We start from the raw sequence: 14,465 nt of genomic DNA, 5'->3' as shown, positions 1-14,465 counted from the left end.
AACTCGCTGGTTTTCATCCATAGAATGAGAAGGGGAAAGAAGCGTCAAAGAGCTTGAAAGACGCTTCACAAAACGGGGACTGTCAGAGTCCCAGCCCCAGTACAGGGTGTCAGTCCCCAGTTAGTGAGCCGGTCATTCCTGAGGAATCTCCTGCGTTACAAGCGGAGGACACCAGTAAGTATCCACATCTCCTGGGCACAGTATGATAGGCTCTCATTGGAGGAACATCTAGTGAGCACTATGCTTAAGTGACAAAAGCAGTATTTGATTTAACTTGAATAGCAAAAGTATATTGTTACATCAAATAAATTAGTTCAAGTATTCTGTAATATTTTTTTGTGGACATGTGCAGAAGCTTAGTAATATTTCTACTCTAACTTATTTGTATTTATGCATTTGTCACTCGTTGAAGCTGTGTTACCTCATTTTCCCTTCAATCCCTATCATCTCTCCACAGACTCAAGGGTTTAGTAATGATTATCAGTCAAGGAGGTGATTTTGTATAACTGATTACTAAATGAACCTCGCTTATTACTCAACTGTTTACTAATAGGGCAAAAATGAAGTTTTTGTGGTTGTGCCCACAAATGAAAAGGACAGATTTATGATGGTAGGGCTACTGATTTTCCGCAATCGCGGAATCGTGGACGGAAACGCGGAATTAGGCATTTTGGGAATGGAATTTTGCAGTTGTCGTTTTCTCCTCGCAACTCCAGCCAAGTTGAGTTAATTCATCATGTGACTTCACACGTGTCTCTGCTGAAACTCAACATGGGGGCTGCACCAACGAAGGAAAAAAAAATGCAGCGTTTCAGCAAAAGACAGTAGATCTAAAAACATTTTCTGGCTATCTATAGAAGGATGGTGGGGTACTATTCTTCAAGTCCTGCTGTCATTCGATTGATCAGTACCATTAAAGATCATATTGCCAGCCATAAACATGTAGAGAACAAAAAAGTAAAAAAGACGGCAACAAAAAATGGCAAAGCACTGCATTCTACTAGGCTGAAAAACTTAGACCCAAAGTACTGCACTCAAGGCGGGGCTTTCCTTAAGTAAGCAAGCTAAATTATCTGCATATTTCATTATTGTTTAGTTTATCTCTTTCCACTCTAGCTGCATTTAATAAAGCTATAAATTTGCAATGTTAAACCATGACCGTTAATGAATTCAATTATATTATCTGATGATGAAGAAACAAGCTCAAAGCTATTTTTCTAGCTATACATTCCTTAAAGGAAATGGATGGCTTTACTGTGTAAGGATGCAGTGACTACACTGCACACCGTTTGTTCCATAAAAGACATTCCGTCCGGAGACGCACCTCTTGTTAAATTTTGCAAGCAACAAAGCAAAATTAGCAAAGACACAATTGGGAGGATTAATTATGCGTTTACATTAAAAGGGGCGCTATTTAAATTACATTCGGGTGACACGCAGCTGTGATTACTCTCACATGACATTGCTGGACATGTTACTAAACTGTTCCATATTTTTTATTGTAATGCCGGCAATAAGCTAAACAAGTCTTTTCAAAACACCGTTATTTGTAGACTGAAGTGTTAGTGGAAGACTGTAGATATGATTCTCACAACAGTGCAGGAAATTTGGTTTCTGAACTGTTTTAATAGAATTAAGTTTTCCTGCTTATTTTAATGCCAGCAATGAGCCAAGTGATGTCTACAAACATTCTGACATGTAAGCGTGCTTTACTTACTATTACAGCAACAAGAGTCTGATTGGAAATCTTGCTTTTAATAAAAAAAAGAAAGAAAATTGTGGTTAATATATATTTTAACTATCAACATTATATTTATGTTCAAGTGCCATGTTTAATTATCAATAAATTGAGTAAAAAAAAAAAAAAGTGGGAAAAATGGAATTCTTAATTTTTGAAAAACGGAATTCGCGATTCTCCAGATTGGAAAATCAGTAGCCCTATGATTGAAAGTGGAATATGAGTCTGCATCCGATTACTGGGACCAGTGTGTGACATAATGATGTTCACACTACAATTGATATCGTATTTAACTAAATGGAATGTCGGATATGGCCAATATACACATATCAAATGAAATGCTTTCTAGTTTTGGAGGGCTAGCACAAGGTGAAGTGAGCTTCCCTACGTTTCCTCAGCAAGTCCTGGAGGCACCGTCTCCATGCACACCCAGTTTCTTGGCCTCTTTTGAAACTGCCTGATGCTGAGTGCCAGTTGTGCTACATTGTGGTCTAACTAACTTGACCAAGTCAGATTCCAAGATATATTTTCAGAGATCAGACGAAAGTCTTAATCACGTAACCTAATCTAATTTTGTATAAAATCTATTTTTTTTTTTGTAATACTAAATCTAATTTAGTATCCTTTTCTATTAAATTAAAAAAAAAAAACATGTTTCTTTATTGAAAGTGATGTTTGACATACAGGTACAATTTAGTCCCTTTTGATATCTTCAAGGCATACCCAGACTAGCCTAACCTGGTGAAAGCAACCTGGGAACAAATGTCCTACAATTCACACCTGCCAAGCCTCCCCAGAGACAACTAATGAGAAAGATAAGATTTAAGGTTAAATTCAGAAGGAGCATTCCTATCACTGCAGTGACACTAAAACAGAAACAGTTTCTCAGTAGCGGTTGGGCATGTGGGCACTGCAAGGTTATGAATTACTTGGCAGAATATTTACCAACAGAGGGCATACTGCTAAAGAGCTTGCATTTTCCTCTTAAATCTCACTGCAAAACGTTTATTGAAATGTACAATGAGATATTGTGATGAATACTTACAACGAGGTCACACTGCTACTGGAGCAGGGCGCTTGGTTTGGGCATCCCAAGGTCTTGTAGGCATCAGACAGTGGATCACAGAGACCTACCATTGTATGAATAATTTGAATGATTGGTAGAAATGAACAGCTTATAAAATGTTTGATTGTTTATAAGCCACAGTGACTTTCAAAACATTGGGGATATTTTACATCTCTATTTTCTGTTACATTTAAATGGTAGCTTAGTATGTGTCACAGAATAATGCAAACCCCGTCATTTAAAGCCAGCTTACTGTTTTCTTAATTGAAATGCTTTCCATTGAAGATGTTTGTAGGAATCTAGAAAAGTAGCAGCCAAAGTTTTATAAGGCTCCTGCAAAACCATGTACGTCTGTCTGTGTCAAGTAATGCGCACCTCATTTACACTTGTATAAAATGTCTCTCTCCTGACAGATTGAAACTCACAAGCTGTCCTTCCGCGAAACAGCCAAAGCCCGCACTGACCACGGAGCTGAGATCGTCTACAAATCCCCCACTGCCTCTCCAGACGGCTCCTCTCGTCGCCTTAGCAACGTTTCCTCCACTGGCAGCATCAACATGATAGATTCTCCGCAGCTCGCCACGCTTGCTGACGAGGTCTCAGCATCCCTGGCTAAGCAGGGTTTGTGATCCCCATCCCTCTCTGCTTCTTCTGGGAGAAATGTAACCTCTCCTTCCTTCCTTCCTTCTTTCCATCCTCTTTTCCTTTTACCAGTAGCCTTTTACCGTACTTTTGCAGTTCAGTTTGGGGCATAAAATTTAGACAGGATTAAAAGTACAGTACAGTAATTTAAAACCCTTCGATTTATCTAGTGCCACACCCTTATATGGAAAAGTTAGATTACAACGTTCTTACACTTTGCATGAACACTCAGTAAAACTCGTTTTACCATACAAGTGCTCCTTTACACAGTAAATGCCAAAAACACCAGAGGAAATGGCTTCCTGCATGTGGTATATTTCAATTCTAATGTATGTCATGAAGTGTCTTAGCATTATGAAAAAGGACATTTAACACATGCATTTCAAAAAATATTTTACGTCAAGGGAAACAGCCCACGTATCTCTCTAGTGGTACTAGCAAGTTTAAAAAGAAAATTTTGCTATTTCGTAAACTATAATTCCCATTAGGACAGAGTTTACCCCCAAATTTAGAAATAAAAAGCATAAACTATTAATTATTAGGGGCTGTTTTATTCCAAAGGCTTTGCTATGAAACTGTTGTCATTGTTTTTAGACCAGAGACTGTTGGGAGCTCATGAATATTCTCTTAAGACCCCCATGTACAGTATACAGTATAATATTAATAACACCAAATCCATTGTTCATGTGATGTCACTAAGTTAAGATTGTACTCAGTTCAATCCCTGAATGACACTAAACTTGTCATTATTCAGCTTTGAGGATGACACAACTGCAGTTGGACCAACATGAAGGGCTTTTTGGGGATGCACTAACTTCACAGTTCAGTCATTTATTCCAGTGGAGATGAAGTGCCAAATACATAAACTGCTGCAGCTTCTCTGGTCGTTTACTGTTTTGCCACTTGAGAAAGAGATCTCAAATTCAAACGTATACAAAAGAAAACTTAACTAATCCTAACTTCGGTGGTACAGAAAACACTGTTACTTCAATACAGGACAATGAGAACTTTGGAGTGAGTTCATTTCTGGTGTTGAAATCACAGTTGGCTTTAAAATAATTCCATACTAAAGTGTCTTACTCTGGATCATAAGTGCTCTCATAGCTCAAAAAAATAAAAATAAACGAAACATCCCAACATGAATATCAGAACTCATTCACACTACTTAAGTGCATTTTACATGTAAATATTAAAATCCGGGTGTTAATATTTTTAGAAACTGTACGATAAAAGCCAGCTGTCATGCTTCTATAGAAACCTATTTTAGGCTACCAAATGGGGACTGCACCCGTTGATATAATAAAGTAGGCAGTGCTTTAGAAATATAGACTCCTGCAATACAATACATGCAAACACAAAGCAAAGGCATAGTCCATTTTTTACAGTCACGTTTAAAAGGAAGTTCAGTGTGCAGTTAATAACAATTTTGCAGCACTTGCAGTGTGTGGTGTACAGAGGTATCTCCCAGTAGACGTTTTAGGGAACATTTTAGACACGCTTAGGTGGCATTCTTAATGCAACCCCTCAAGGGTTTGAAATGTGTATTTCTAATGTATAGCATCAGGCATGTTAAGCGTTGCTTTTATAATACGTACAAAATAGGATGTGTATATTCATTGTTATTTAAAATATATTATTTCAACATACACTTGTATCATTGAATTAGTTTGTATATGATCGGTAAATTCCAGGGTGTTGTAAAGACCAGTGCTATTGTAGAAACGATGTACTCCACCCTCACCCACGCCTTTGTTCTTAACTGATCTGTACACTGTACTGGTAAAACCACTTTAATTTTCTAGTTCAAGCTAAACTGCTAATACAACATGAATACCAATATAGGTAAGGAGTGACAAATATAGTGATTTCATCATTTAAGTGTAATAGTTTAATTGCCCTGAACTAACCAGAGTTGCTTCTCCTTTGCATTTGGGAAGTAAAACTCTGTCTGGATTTAGTGTGGAAATGTTGCTTCCCGATGAGCTGCTGTGTTATGGCATGTAACACTGTTTTTTTTGTTTTGTTTTGTTTTTTTAAATATGGAATAATTGAGAGTGGATGGAACTTTTTAGAAATTGAAAAAAATCCATGCCATTTCGGTTTAAAAAATATTCCCAAAGTGTATTAGGAAAAGACAAGTAAACTAAATGATTATAGGACGCTCTTTCACCATAGGAAAAGATAGGGAGACTTGGTCACGTGTTAATCGAATCACACGTTGTAATTTCATTCGAGCGCTTCTCTATTAATGTCTGTAAACTTAATGTTCATTCGAGCCCGTTTTGATCCAGTCAAGGGCTAACATAGATTTAGATAGCTTGATTAATTGTACACAAATCTTCTATCCTTGACAGTCATCTGTAGGGGGAAATTCTGTGTAAGACACCAGGGAGCAAACGTTGTATTTATTTGCATTAGGCAGAAGTGATTTTTTTAATCTGATTGTACATTTGCTGGACTGTAATTCGATTGGTTTGAAGTTTAAAACCTGTTCAGTGGTGCAGGGTATTTGTAAAGAACTAAGAGAGATTGTAGCAGCTCTGACTTAAAACAGAAAAAAAAAAGTTTAATGGATTTTTTTTTTTGTGAATACTTAGTGAGATTTAAAAAATATGCTCATGAATACCATGGTGTATTCCATCAGTCGTTCATAAAACATAATCTTGTATTAGCTGTATTAAATGCCACACCATTACTTTTCCTGCATGTAAGCTGCAAATGAGCAATGAAATCAATAAAGGAGAATAGCGCTAATGCATTTCGCACTACCCATTGAAACTGCTTTCATGAATTGTAAGAGTTCTTTGAAGCACTGCATATCAAAGTACATATTTATTAAAAAAAAAAAAAAAAAGCTAACTGGATAAAATGCTTGTGTTGCGCTCATTTTTCTAATAGTATTTAGTGGATGTGGATGTAAGTGATAAAAAAAACCCTTGCTTTTATTGTCATGCTGGCAGTTCATTTTGCTACGGTCTGTAAATGCTTTTCTATGATAACAATGTTCTAAGCAGGGAGCCTTTATTTGACTGAACAGCTTGGAAGAAACACAGTTGCTTTGTATTCTTCCTTTAATCCTATAAACCAAGAGTGAAACACTCAAATTGATTAACAGCCATTTATAAAATTGTGTATGAAAGATAGTCAGGTGTCAGTCAGTAAAAGTTCTTTGCGATCTTGGGCTGGGGTTATTGCCAGCCGTGAGTGTTAAATAGATGAATTGTATCTGTGAAAGTCTGTCTTTGAAAGACTGAAATAAGTGGTTACTTCAAATCACAGATCTGAGCCCACGTTTTACCTGGACAGATTGGATCAGCTGCTATGTTTTATCAACAAAGCACAGTGGCTTCCTGCTACGATGGTATACAATGGGCACTGCATGTAAATTAAACCAGTCAGACCCATAATCATTAATCATACTGACACATTGAGAAAAAAAAAAATAGCTTGGGGATTTCTTTAACTCTTTCCATACCTAAAACACTACCTGTGTCATTTCGATAAAAAAAAAGCATGCCTACACATGAAACAGTTTTGCATGCACGATCGGCCTGCTGCACCACGGTTTTGTATGTTTAGAAGTTGCCTGCACACAAGCAGTACTGGCCCCTCTAGTTTTTTTCATGTATTACCTTTACAAACAGTTATACTTACAAGTATTGATACCCAGCTATGTACCAACAATTAAAATGTTCCGAAACCTATGAACTTTAAAATAAACTATTAAAATGCTTTACACGTGGCAGGATAGCGTCACGGCCCAAGCTGTTACCGGCAGGAAGGAGACAGAGTCCATTTATTTACACAAATGAAACGAAAAAGGTACAAGGGCCACAACAATTCTATGTATGTGTTTTGCTGTGAGGTGAGGTGAGTTCAGGTCAGGTCAGTTTCACCCAAGCCCTTCTCCACAAACAAATGATTTAGCCCCTTCAGTAAAGGTGGCCATTCCCCAATTCGCCCTAAATTACCTAATTGGGGAATGGCCACACCTGTCATTGTTGGCAGGGACAGATTTAACCCCATCCATGCCAAACATAGCCCTGTTTTGACCGACCCCTGCCACACACCCATCAGGTTTTGCTCAGTATATTTCGGACAATATCATATCAAACAAGTTGTTTTTACAATATAATGCCACATTTAAAGTGATCATGCATCTTAATTATTTGTATTTTAATATATGAAAGTAGCAGTAGACCTCGATTTCTGTCTGATTTCTCATAAATCTTGATTCAATATTGTGTTTGCCTACATCTTAGCTTTTCAATGTTTACTGAATCTAAAAAAACATTTTTGATACAATTGGTGTGGAAAGAGTTAATTTCATGAGGCTTTTCTGGATTGTAAATTATTTTCAGTTTGACCTGTGTGGGAGTGTGAGGCAGGCAGTTTCAACCTCATCAACGCTTGTTTTTTTTTTTTTGCTGAGTTTTATTGCAGTTCTAGCTTGGCAATTGTGAGTGTCCATATCGTTATTGTGTGGTTTAATAATAATAACTGGGTTACACTGATAACCGTTGTGTAAACGTGAATTTGGAAATAAAGTCAGTATTAAACAAAACTGTCTTTTAATGTATTTTATTCTTCATGACAACCTGCTTTATGACTATTGCATTTAATGTCCATCCTACTAAATGAATCCTGGATCAATCAATCAATGGATCAGCAAGTAAAATACAGTTTACGTGGCTTGGAGGTTTTAGTTTGAAAGAAATAAAAAAAACTACCTTGATAGGCCAGGCCTTCATCAGCAGGCTTGGTAGTCCAATGGTTAAAGAAAGGGCCTTGATACCAGGAGATTGCCTGTGCAATCCCAGCCACGGACTCACTGTGTGACCCTGAGCAAGTCACTTCCTCCTTGTGCTCCGTCCTTTGGATGAGACGTAAAAAAAAAAAGGTCCTATTGTAAATGACTCTGCAGTAGCAGTTGTGATGCATTCACCACAGTCTCTAAGTCACTTTGATTAAAAACGTCTGCTAAATGACTTAATAATAATTAATCGCTGCGATTAAACTTCATTGACACAAAACACAATGAAGTTTACATTTGGGTGATGATGAGCAGGATTTATGCAAACAGAATGGGTGGGGAAATATAAATGTATCCTTCATTTAAATTAGCAACCATGTCTCCAAACTGAAACTGCCCTACTTCAAAAAGATGCTTACTGCATTGTCTCCAGCACCTCTTTTAAAATGGTTTAGTTGAGTAACGCTTCCCTTTATTCCACAAGTCTGCAACAAGCTGGTGTATTTCTTCTTGGGTTACCAGTCCACACCCCTCGACATCTTACTTCAAATACAAACACAAACTTTCATGTTGACATTTACAAACCAGGGCTGGCTCTGAATACTAAAGCACTTCCCTTAGATCTAGGGATGTTCATATTTACTTACATTTGACCACTAGGTGGTATTGAGTCGAATTAGGATTCTATTCAAACCAACCAACATTACACAATCTGACCACCATGCAGCACTGCTATGCAAATACATCTAATTGTCCACATTAAGTATGTGTGGAGTGTACAAGTAATGAAAGGTCACTATGTATAACTTGTTATCTCAACATACAGTCTTGCCGTTTCAGGTTGCCCTTTGTTCCCAGTTTCTGCTTGTAATTACACAACAGCAGCAATACAGGAAGGGTTTGAAATGCAAATCGCTTGAAATAGATTTCATGGAGAATTATTTTTCCTAGTCCCTATTTAAGAGCTGAAAACAAGTAAAAATATCTAATTAAGCAAATTATCAGTTCAATTAAGGGTATAATTCAGGTCCCCAGGACTGAGTTTGAGAAGCCCTGGCATAGACAACATGCTGGTAATTTACTGCTGCTTTATTAACAATTAAAGAGTTAATTTCAGTATAAAATATTCACATATGTATCCTTAATGTTGATTATTTATAAAGCTCTGGTGTTGTTAACACATATTCAAATAACATTAAAGTGAAAGGAATAATTACTTTATATAAAGCCTTCTGTTTATAATGTTACAAATAAATTAAAAATATACAGGAACAACTTGTTTTGGCCATAATTAAATTACATTACCCCAGCAGTTCTGTTTTATTTTCCTTGTGGTTTAAGATGTCCGAGAACATTAATTAGACTGATGTTTATCAGTTGATCACATTCTCCTCCAAATGGGATGTTTGTGCCTTTATTAGGGTTTAATGATCTACTGCAGTAGATTTTATCAGCTTAAGGCACCCCTTAAAAGCTCTTTCCGACATGCAGGCTGACACTTTTGGCACAATGTTCGTCGACTTGACAAACACGTTTCTTTAGTTTTACTCCCCACAAATGCTGTGCAATGCTGGTTTGCTTACCCACACTGTGGAGCAGGAAATGTTTTCTCTCAGCAGCAGTCTGTCCAGCACCTGTGCACACACACACACACTAAAGGAAGGGCTGCGCCCATGTTGTACCTTCAGATTTTCAGGTTTTAAAGTTAAAGTGATATTAAAACCTTTAGCTACAAAATCTATCACACTAAACTATACCTTTTGTGAAGCATCACACGAGAGAAATGCTACCCATTTGTCAACAAAGGTATTGGTTGTGTTTATTTTTTTAATTGTATTTTGTGGACACCTTTACTTTGGCCCTTGTGCTTTTTATTTTGTGTGTTTGAGAAGTTTATTTATTCTTTTGTTACTTTTTTTGAAAAAATATGAGCGCGGTACCTTTTTGTTTGTGTGCCTCTTTCTGGTCGACGTCACCCAAGCCAGCCTTCCACATCTCTCCTGTCAGGTCAGTACTCGAAAGGAAAAATGCCACCGAGATCTGTGCGCAGTCCTTTATACCCTCGGGGGCGGGCATGGTCGCGGCTGACCAGCTCTGGTATAGAAGAGTCATGTTTCAGGGTCTTCAGGAGATGCACTCCCATTTGGTAATGGTTACAACGAGAGTTGTATGGGTGCACATGCTGCAATGGACCGTGATTGTGCCAGATATTGTGAAGAATCTTTTGTAAAGGGTCTGATGGCACAACCAGCTTCATGAGATTGTGTTGCCGATTTGATGTTTTCTTACACTCACTATAAAACAGTAGCATACTGGAAATACCGTGACATGAAAACAGATTTTAAAAAGCAATGGGAACAATGAAAAAAGTTATTTGTTCAAAAAGATTACAGGGGAATAATAAACAGAAGACAAATACAATACCTTAAACTTTTGTTTAATTTTTGTTGTTGTTGTTGTTGTGTTATAAGCACATACTGCGCTTCCAATTAAAGTTGTTGATAAATTTAACAAATAGTTGCTTCTCTGCGTAAAGAAAACTTTTTTTCTTCTATACAACCAGGACGGCTAAAGCCTGCGCTTCAAGTACACAGTTAAGAAACAAATGAAATATTTACAAAATATGACCCTATTTATAGAAAGCACAATGGGGTTATTCAAAACTTCAAACATTTTTACAACTTTCAGTCAACACTTAAGCTGTAAGTAATTAAAGTATGCAGATATTCCACAGAAAGTGTCGTCACAATAGTTAAACCTCCTTTACAAACGCCCTTTATAAGAAACCATCTTCTTAACAGTCCCTTTATACAATCTGTATAATAAAAAGGCAGATACAACTATAGCACAACAAAAATATTAATAAGAATGTGGATGGCCCCCACTTTTCTTTTTTTTTTTTAAACAGTAAGAGGTTTAAGGGTCACTATGCTACCATCGTGCCCAACTCAGGCTATTCCAAGTACACCATTTTCAAAATGAGAACAGCTCTCTAATGCCACGTTTCCATTTGCCACCTAGACGGATTTCAATGTGATCTGTAACTTGCCCTGTTTGTACGGATGATAAATTCCAAACCATTTTTAAAACTGAATAGAAATGAGTTTGAATTGTGGGCTGACAAATACAGGTTCCACCATCTGTATTTCAACACAGGGCTTTTTGATTGATTTAACATGCAACCCCAAAACAATACACCTGCTGTTCATGGTGCATAATAAAACACTTTAAAATGACTTAAAACAAAACAAACAAGCAGGTGGGCACTGTAAAAACCTCTCCGTTAATCAGGCATCATTGAATTAACTGTAAACCAAAAACCCTGTCTGCCCAGAATAGGTAACATGATTGTTTTATGTTTAAAGTACAAGTCCCTAGCTTGTTAATGAAACACAATGAAAAGACCAACAAAGTGGCGGTCTACTCTAGGACCCCCACTACAAGTCTTTCTAGTTTGTGTATAACGGGGTGCAAACTACAAAAAAAAGCAACAGAAAAATGATCTATGAAACATCTGTATTAGAAAACAATTGGCAAGTTTTTGATAACGAATGGGTAAAGTTTTCAATACCCCTTCTTTAGTTAAGCTACAATTATATATATATATTTATTTTTTTTAAATACATGTTTAAATGATCCATTAGCAGGAGAGTCGGTTATACACACAAAAGGTCACGTTGCTGTCTCTGCACAATGAAACACCATTGGGAGCAACACGTTTTTCAACCTGAAATGGTGTGGAAATTCAGGTAAAGATGTGACAATGTTGATTCTGTAGACAGAGCAGTCACAACTTGTGGCATTCTGTGAATTAAAATGGAAACATCTCAAAAGCCAAAGTACAATCCAACTTTTTTTTTTGTTTTTTTTTTATTTTCAGATTTTTTTTCTCAGTTTACAGTGGAGTGATTTCTTTAACCCAAGATGAAAATGAAACAAACCCCCTCCCCCCAGAACTCAGGCAGTGTTAACAAGGAATTGTTTCATTTACAAAACAAATTTGCAATTTTATTGTTACATTGAAACCTGTCTTATTAAAACTACAAAAACAAAATATGTGATAGAAGACTGAATGCGAATTACACATTTATATACACACATATATATATATATATATATATACATATATATATATATATATTATATATATATATATATATATATAGATATATATATACATATATAATATATACATATATATACACACATTATATATATATATATATATATATATATATATATATATATATATATATATATATATATATATATATATAGACACACACACACACAGACAAAGACACTATAAAAGAAATAACGAAATACGGCAAAAACTTGATCGCATAAAAAAGTGCAATTCAAAATGTGGAATAGTGCCATTTACTTTTAATGATTAGATAAATCAGATGAAAATCTGAAAGGTTTGTTTGTAACACTACAGAACAGCTATGTTTAAGCAAAATAGTTACAATAAAGAGAAATCACAATAAATAGTACTAAATGTAATACATATCTGATTTTGAAAATGTGAAAAAACAACAAAACAAATTAATTTTCCCTTAGAATTGTTGCCTGAGCTCTGGGTGTTTGTTTATTTATTTATTTATTTATTTATTTATTTATTTATTTATTAGGACCATTAACATGTGTGCTTCCTTTTAAAGAGAACAACTTTTGTTCATTCAAGTCTACATCAATAAGCTATTTAACTTTGCACTGCAACACAGAGGTGCTACTAAATTATTTAAATGATTTGTATCCGTATGAACAATGGTGGCTGGATGTTTAAGAAATGAAAAAAAAATAAAAATAAAAAAGTATTTCTTGATGTTGTAAATGATTCAACACACCTACAAACCTAAAATCACAAAACCTGTTTTGCAGAACCAGCCTCTTTAATGGTTCAAGTGAAAACCACATACGAACGCTACCACACCACTAGGAGTTACAATTCTGTCAATTTCAAGACCAGCAGACAAACAATATATATATTTTTTTTGTTGGCAAATGCTCAATACTCTCCAAACATACTGTAAAGAGAAACTGAAAACATCAACATCTATAAAATACCTTTGCAAGACACACCCTGGGTCAACAGAAATATGTATTTTGTTTATTGAGAAACAAACTGCTGAAGTACAAACAGCTATACTTAAGTAAACATTGCATAATATTGAGCAGTAAGATACAGCTGATGCTTTAACATCCAAAACAGAGCGAAGGTACACCAGACATACCTATTTTACACTCTACTTATATTTTAGATTCAGTGAGGTTCACAACTAGTCATAAAGACTGCGGTCCCTAATCTAAGAAGTGCTCAGTAATCTTACATCGGTTCTACACAAGAGCAGAGAAGAATGTCCATTATTTGTTGAAGCTCTCTTAAAAGGAAACGTAGCAAAAATGCACTTTAAGGGAAAAAAAGAAAGTTGTTTTATTGTCACTCCACTTTAAACTTACATGGGGACACAGACATCAACTATTGATACAAAACACCCTTTTCCTGAACATTGTCCAAACCCCTTCAAGTCTGATACAGTGCCCTATACGTGTACACCTAATATATAATAGAAAAGGATGCCAGACGTCCCATCCCATGTGTTCATCCTAAATCTGCGACCTAGTTTGCAATGTTTTTTTTTTTTTTGTGACGAAAACAAGTTTAAAAACAGGTTTCTAAATTCTGTATGTTCACTAAAAACTGTGAAATTTGACTGATGTTTGAATATCAAACAACAGAATCTTTAATGCCAAAAGAGTCCTTCTGTTTATTCATCTGTGAGACGGTTTCAGTGCGGTTTGATGCCTCTGCTTGCTCTCCTCCGATACGGGCGATGCCGGCTCGTTCTCAGAATCCTTGCTGAAGGATCTGCTGCCAGAGATCCGGCGAATGCCTCGCATGGGCCAGTCCTGTAGCTCACAATGGTCCTCGGGTTCATTCACTGGGTCGGACGACAGTGGAAAAGTGCGCCTCTCCCAAGGTTGGACAGTCTGGCGAAAGGAAAAAGCAGGATCAAGGTATGAGTTCTGACAAGTGGACAAACCATCAACACTGCAGTGCAAAAACACAGACTCCAATACTTCAGTTCAATGCAAGATACTTTACATGCCAGATTCACTATATCCCTCCCCCACCTGTAAAAACAATGCCCAAATTGTGTAACAGATTTACCTGCCGGCCAAGACAGGCAGAATGACATTTCAAAAGACTTTCATATACAGATGCCTAACAAAGCTGACCCATTGCTTTAAATCTGACTCGG

General features: G+C 36.4%; 2 protein-coding genes across 20 annotated transcripts in view; one reads left to right on the top strand and one right to left on the bottom strand.

Moving 5' to 3' along the window:
• The window catches only part of maptb (microtubule-associated protein tau b), a 60,075-nt gene extending 52,065 nt beyond the window's left edge, over positions 1-8,010 (top strand). For 15 of the 16 annotated variants that reach the window (XM_034056960.3, XM_059002744.1, XM_059002747.1 and 12 more), the window contains one exon: positions 3,218-8,010. In XM_034056960.3, coding sequence (XP_033912851.1) covers positions 3,218-3,433 — 216 coding nt within the window. In that variant the 3' untranslated portion in view covers positions 3,434-8,010. Of the gene's footprint in view, positions 1-23; positions 175-3,217 lie in introns of all 16 variants that reach the window. The other variant, XM_059002745.1, reaches the window with a different exon arrangement.
• A 5,280-nt stretch (positions 8,011-13,290) lies between these two features.
• The window catches only part of LOC117435022 (KAT8 regulatory NSL complex subunit 1), a 70,783-nt gene continuing 69,608 nt past the window's right edge, over positions 13,291-14,465 (bottom strand). For all 4 annotated transcript variants that reach the window (XM_034057868.2, XM_034057869.3, XM_034057870.3 and 1 more), the window contains one exon: positions 13,291-14,193. In XM_034057868.2, coding sequence (XP_033913759.2) covers positions 13,975-14,193 — 219 coding nt within the window. In that variant the 3' untranslated portion in view covers positions 13,291-13,974. The remainder of the gene's footprint in view (positions 14,194-14,465) is intronic.

This window comes from Acipenser ruthenus, chromosome 28 (assembly GCF_902713425.1).
Source record: "Acipenser ruthenus chromosome 28, fAciRut3.2 maternal haplotype, whole genome shotgun sequence".
NCBI lineage: Eukaryota > Metazoa > Chordata > Actinopteri > Acipenseriformes > Acipenseridae > Acipenser > Acipenser ruthenus.
Note: the sequence above shows the minus strand (reverse complement) of the source record. Positions and strands in the feature narration are given on the sequence as shown.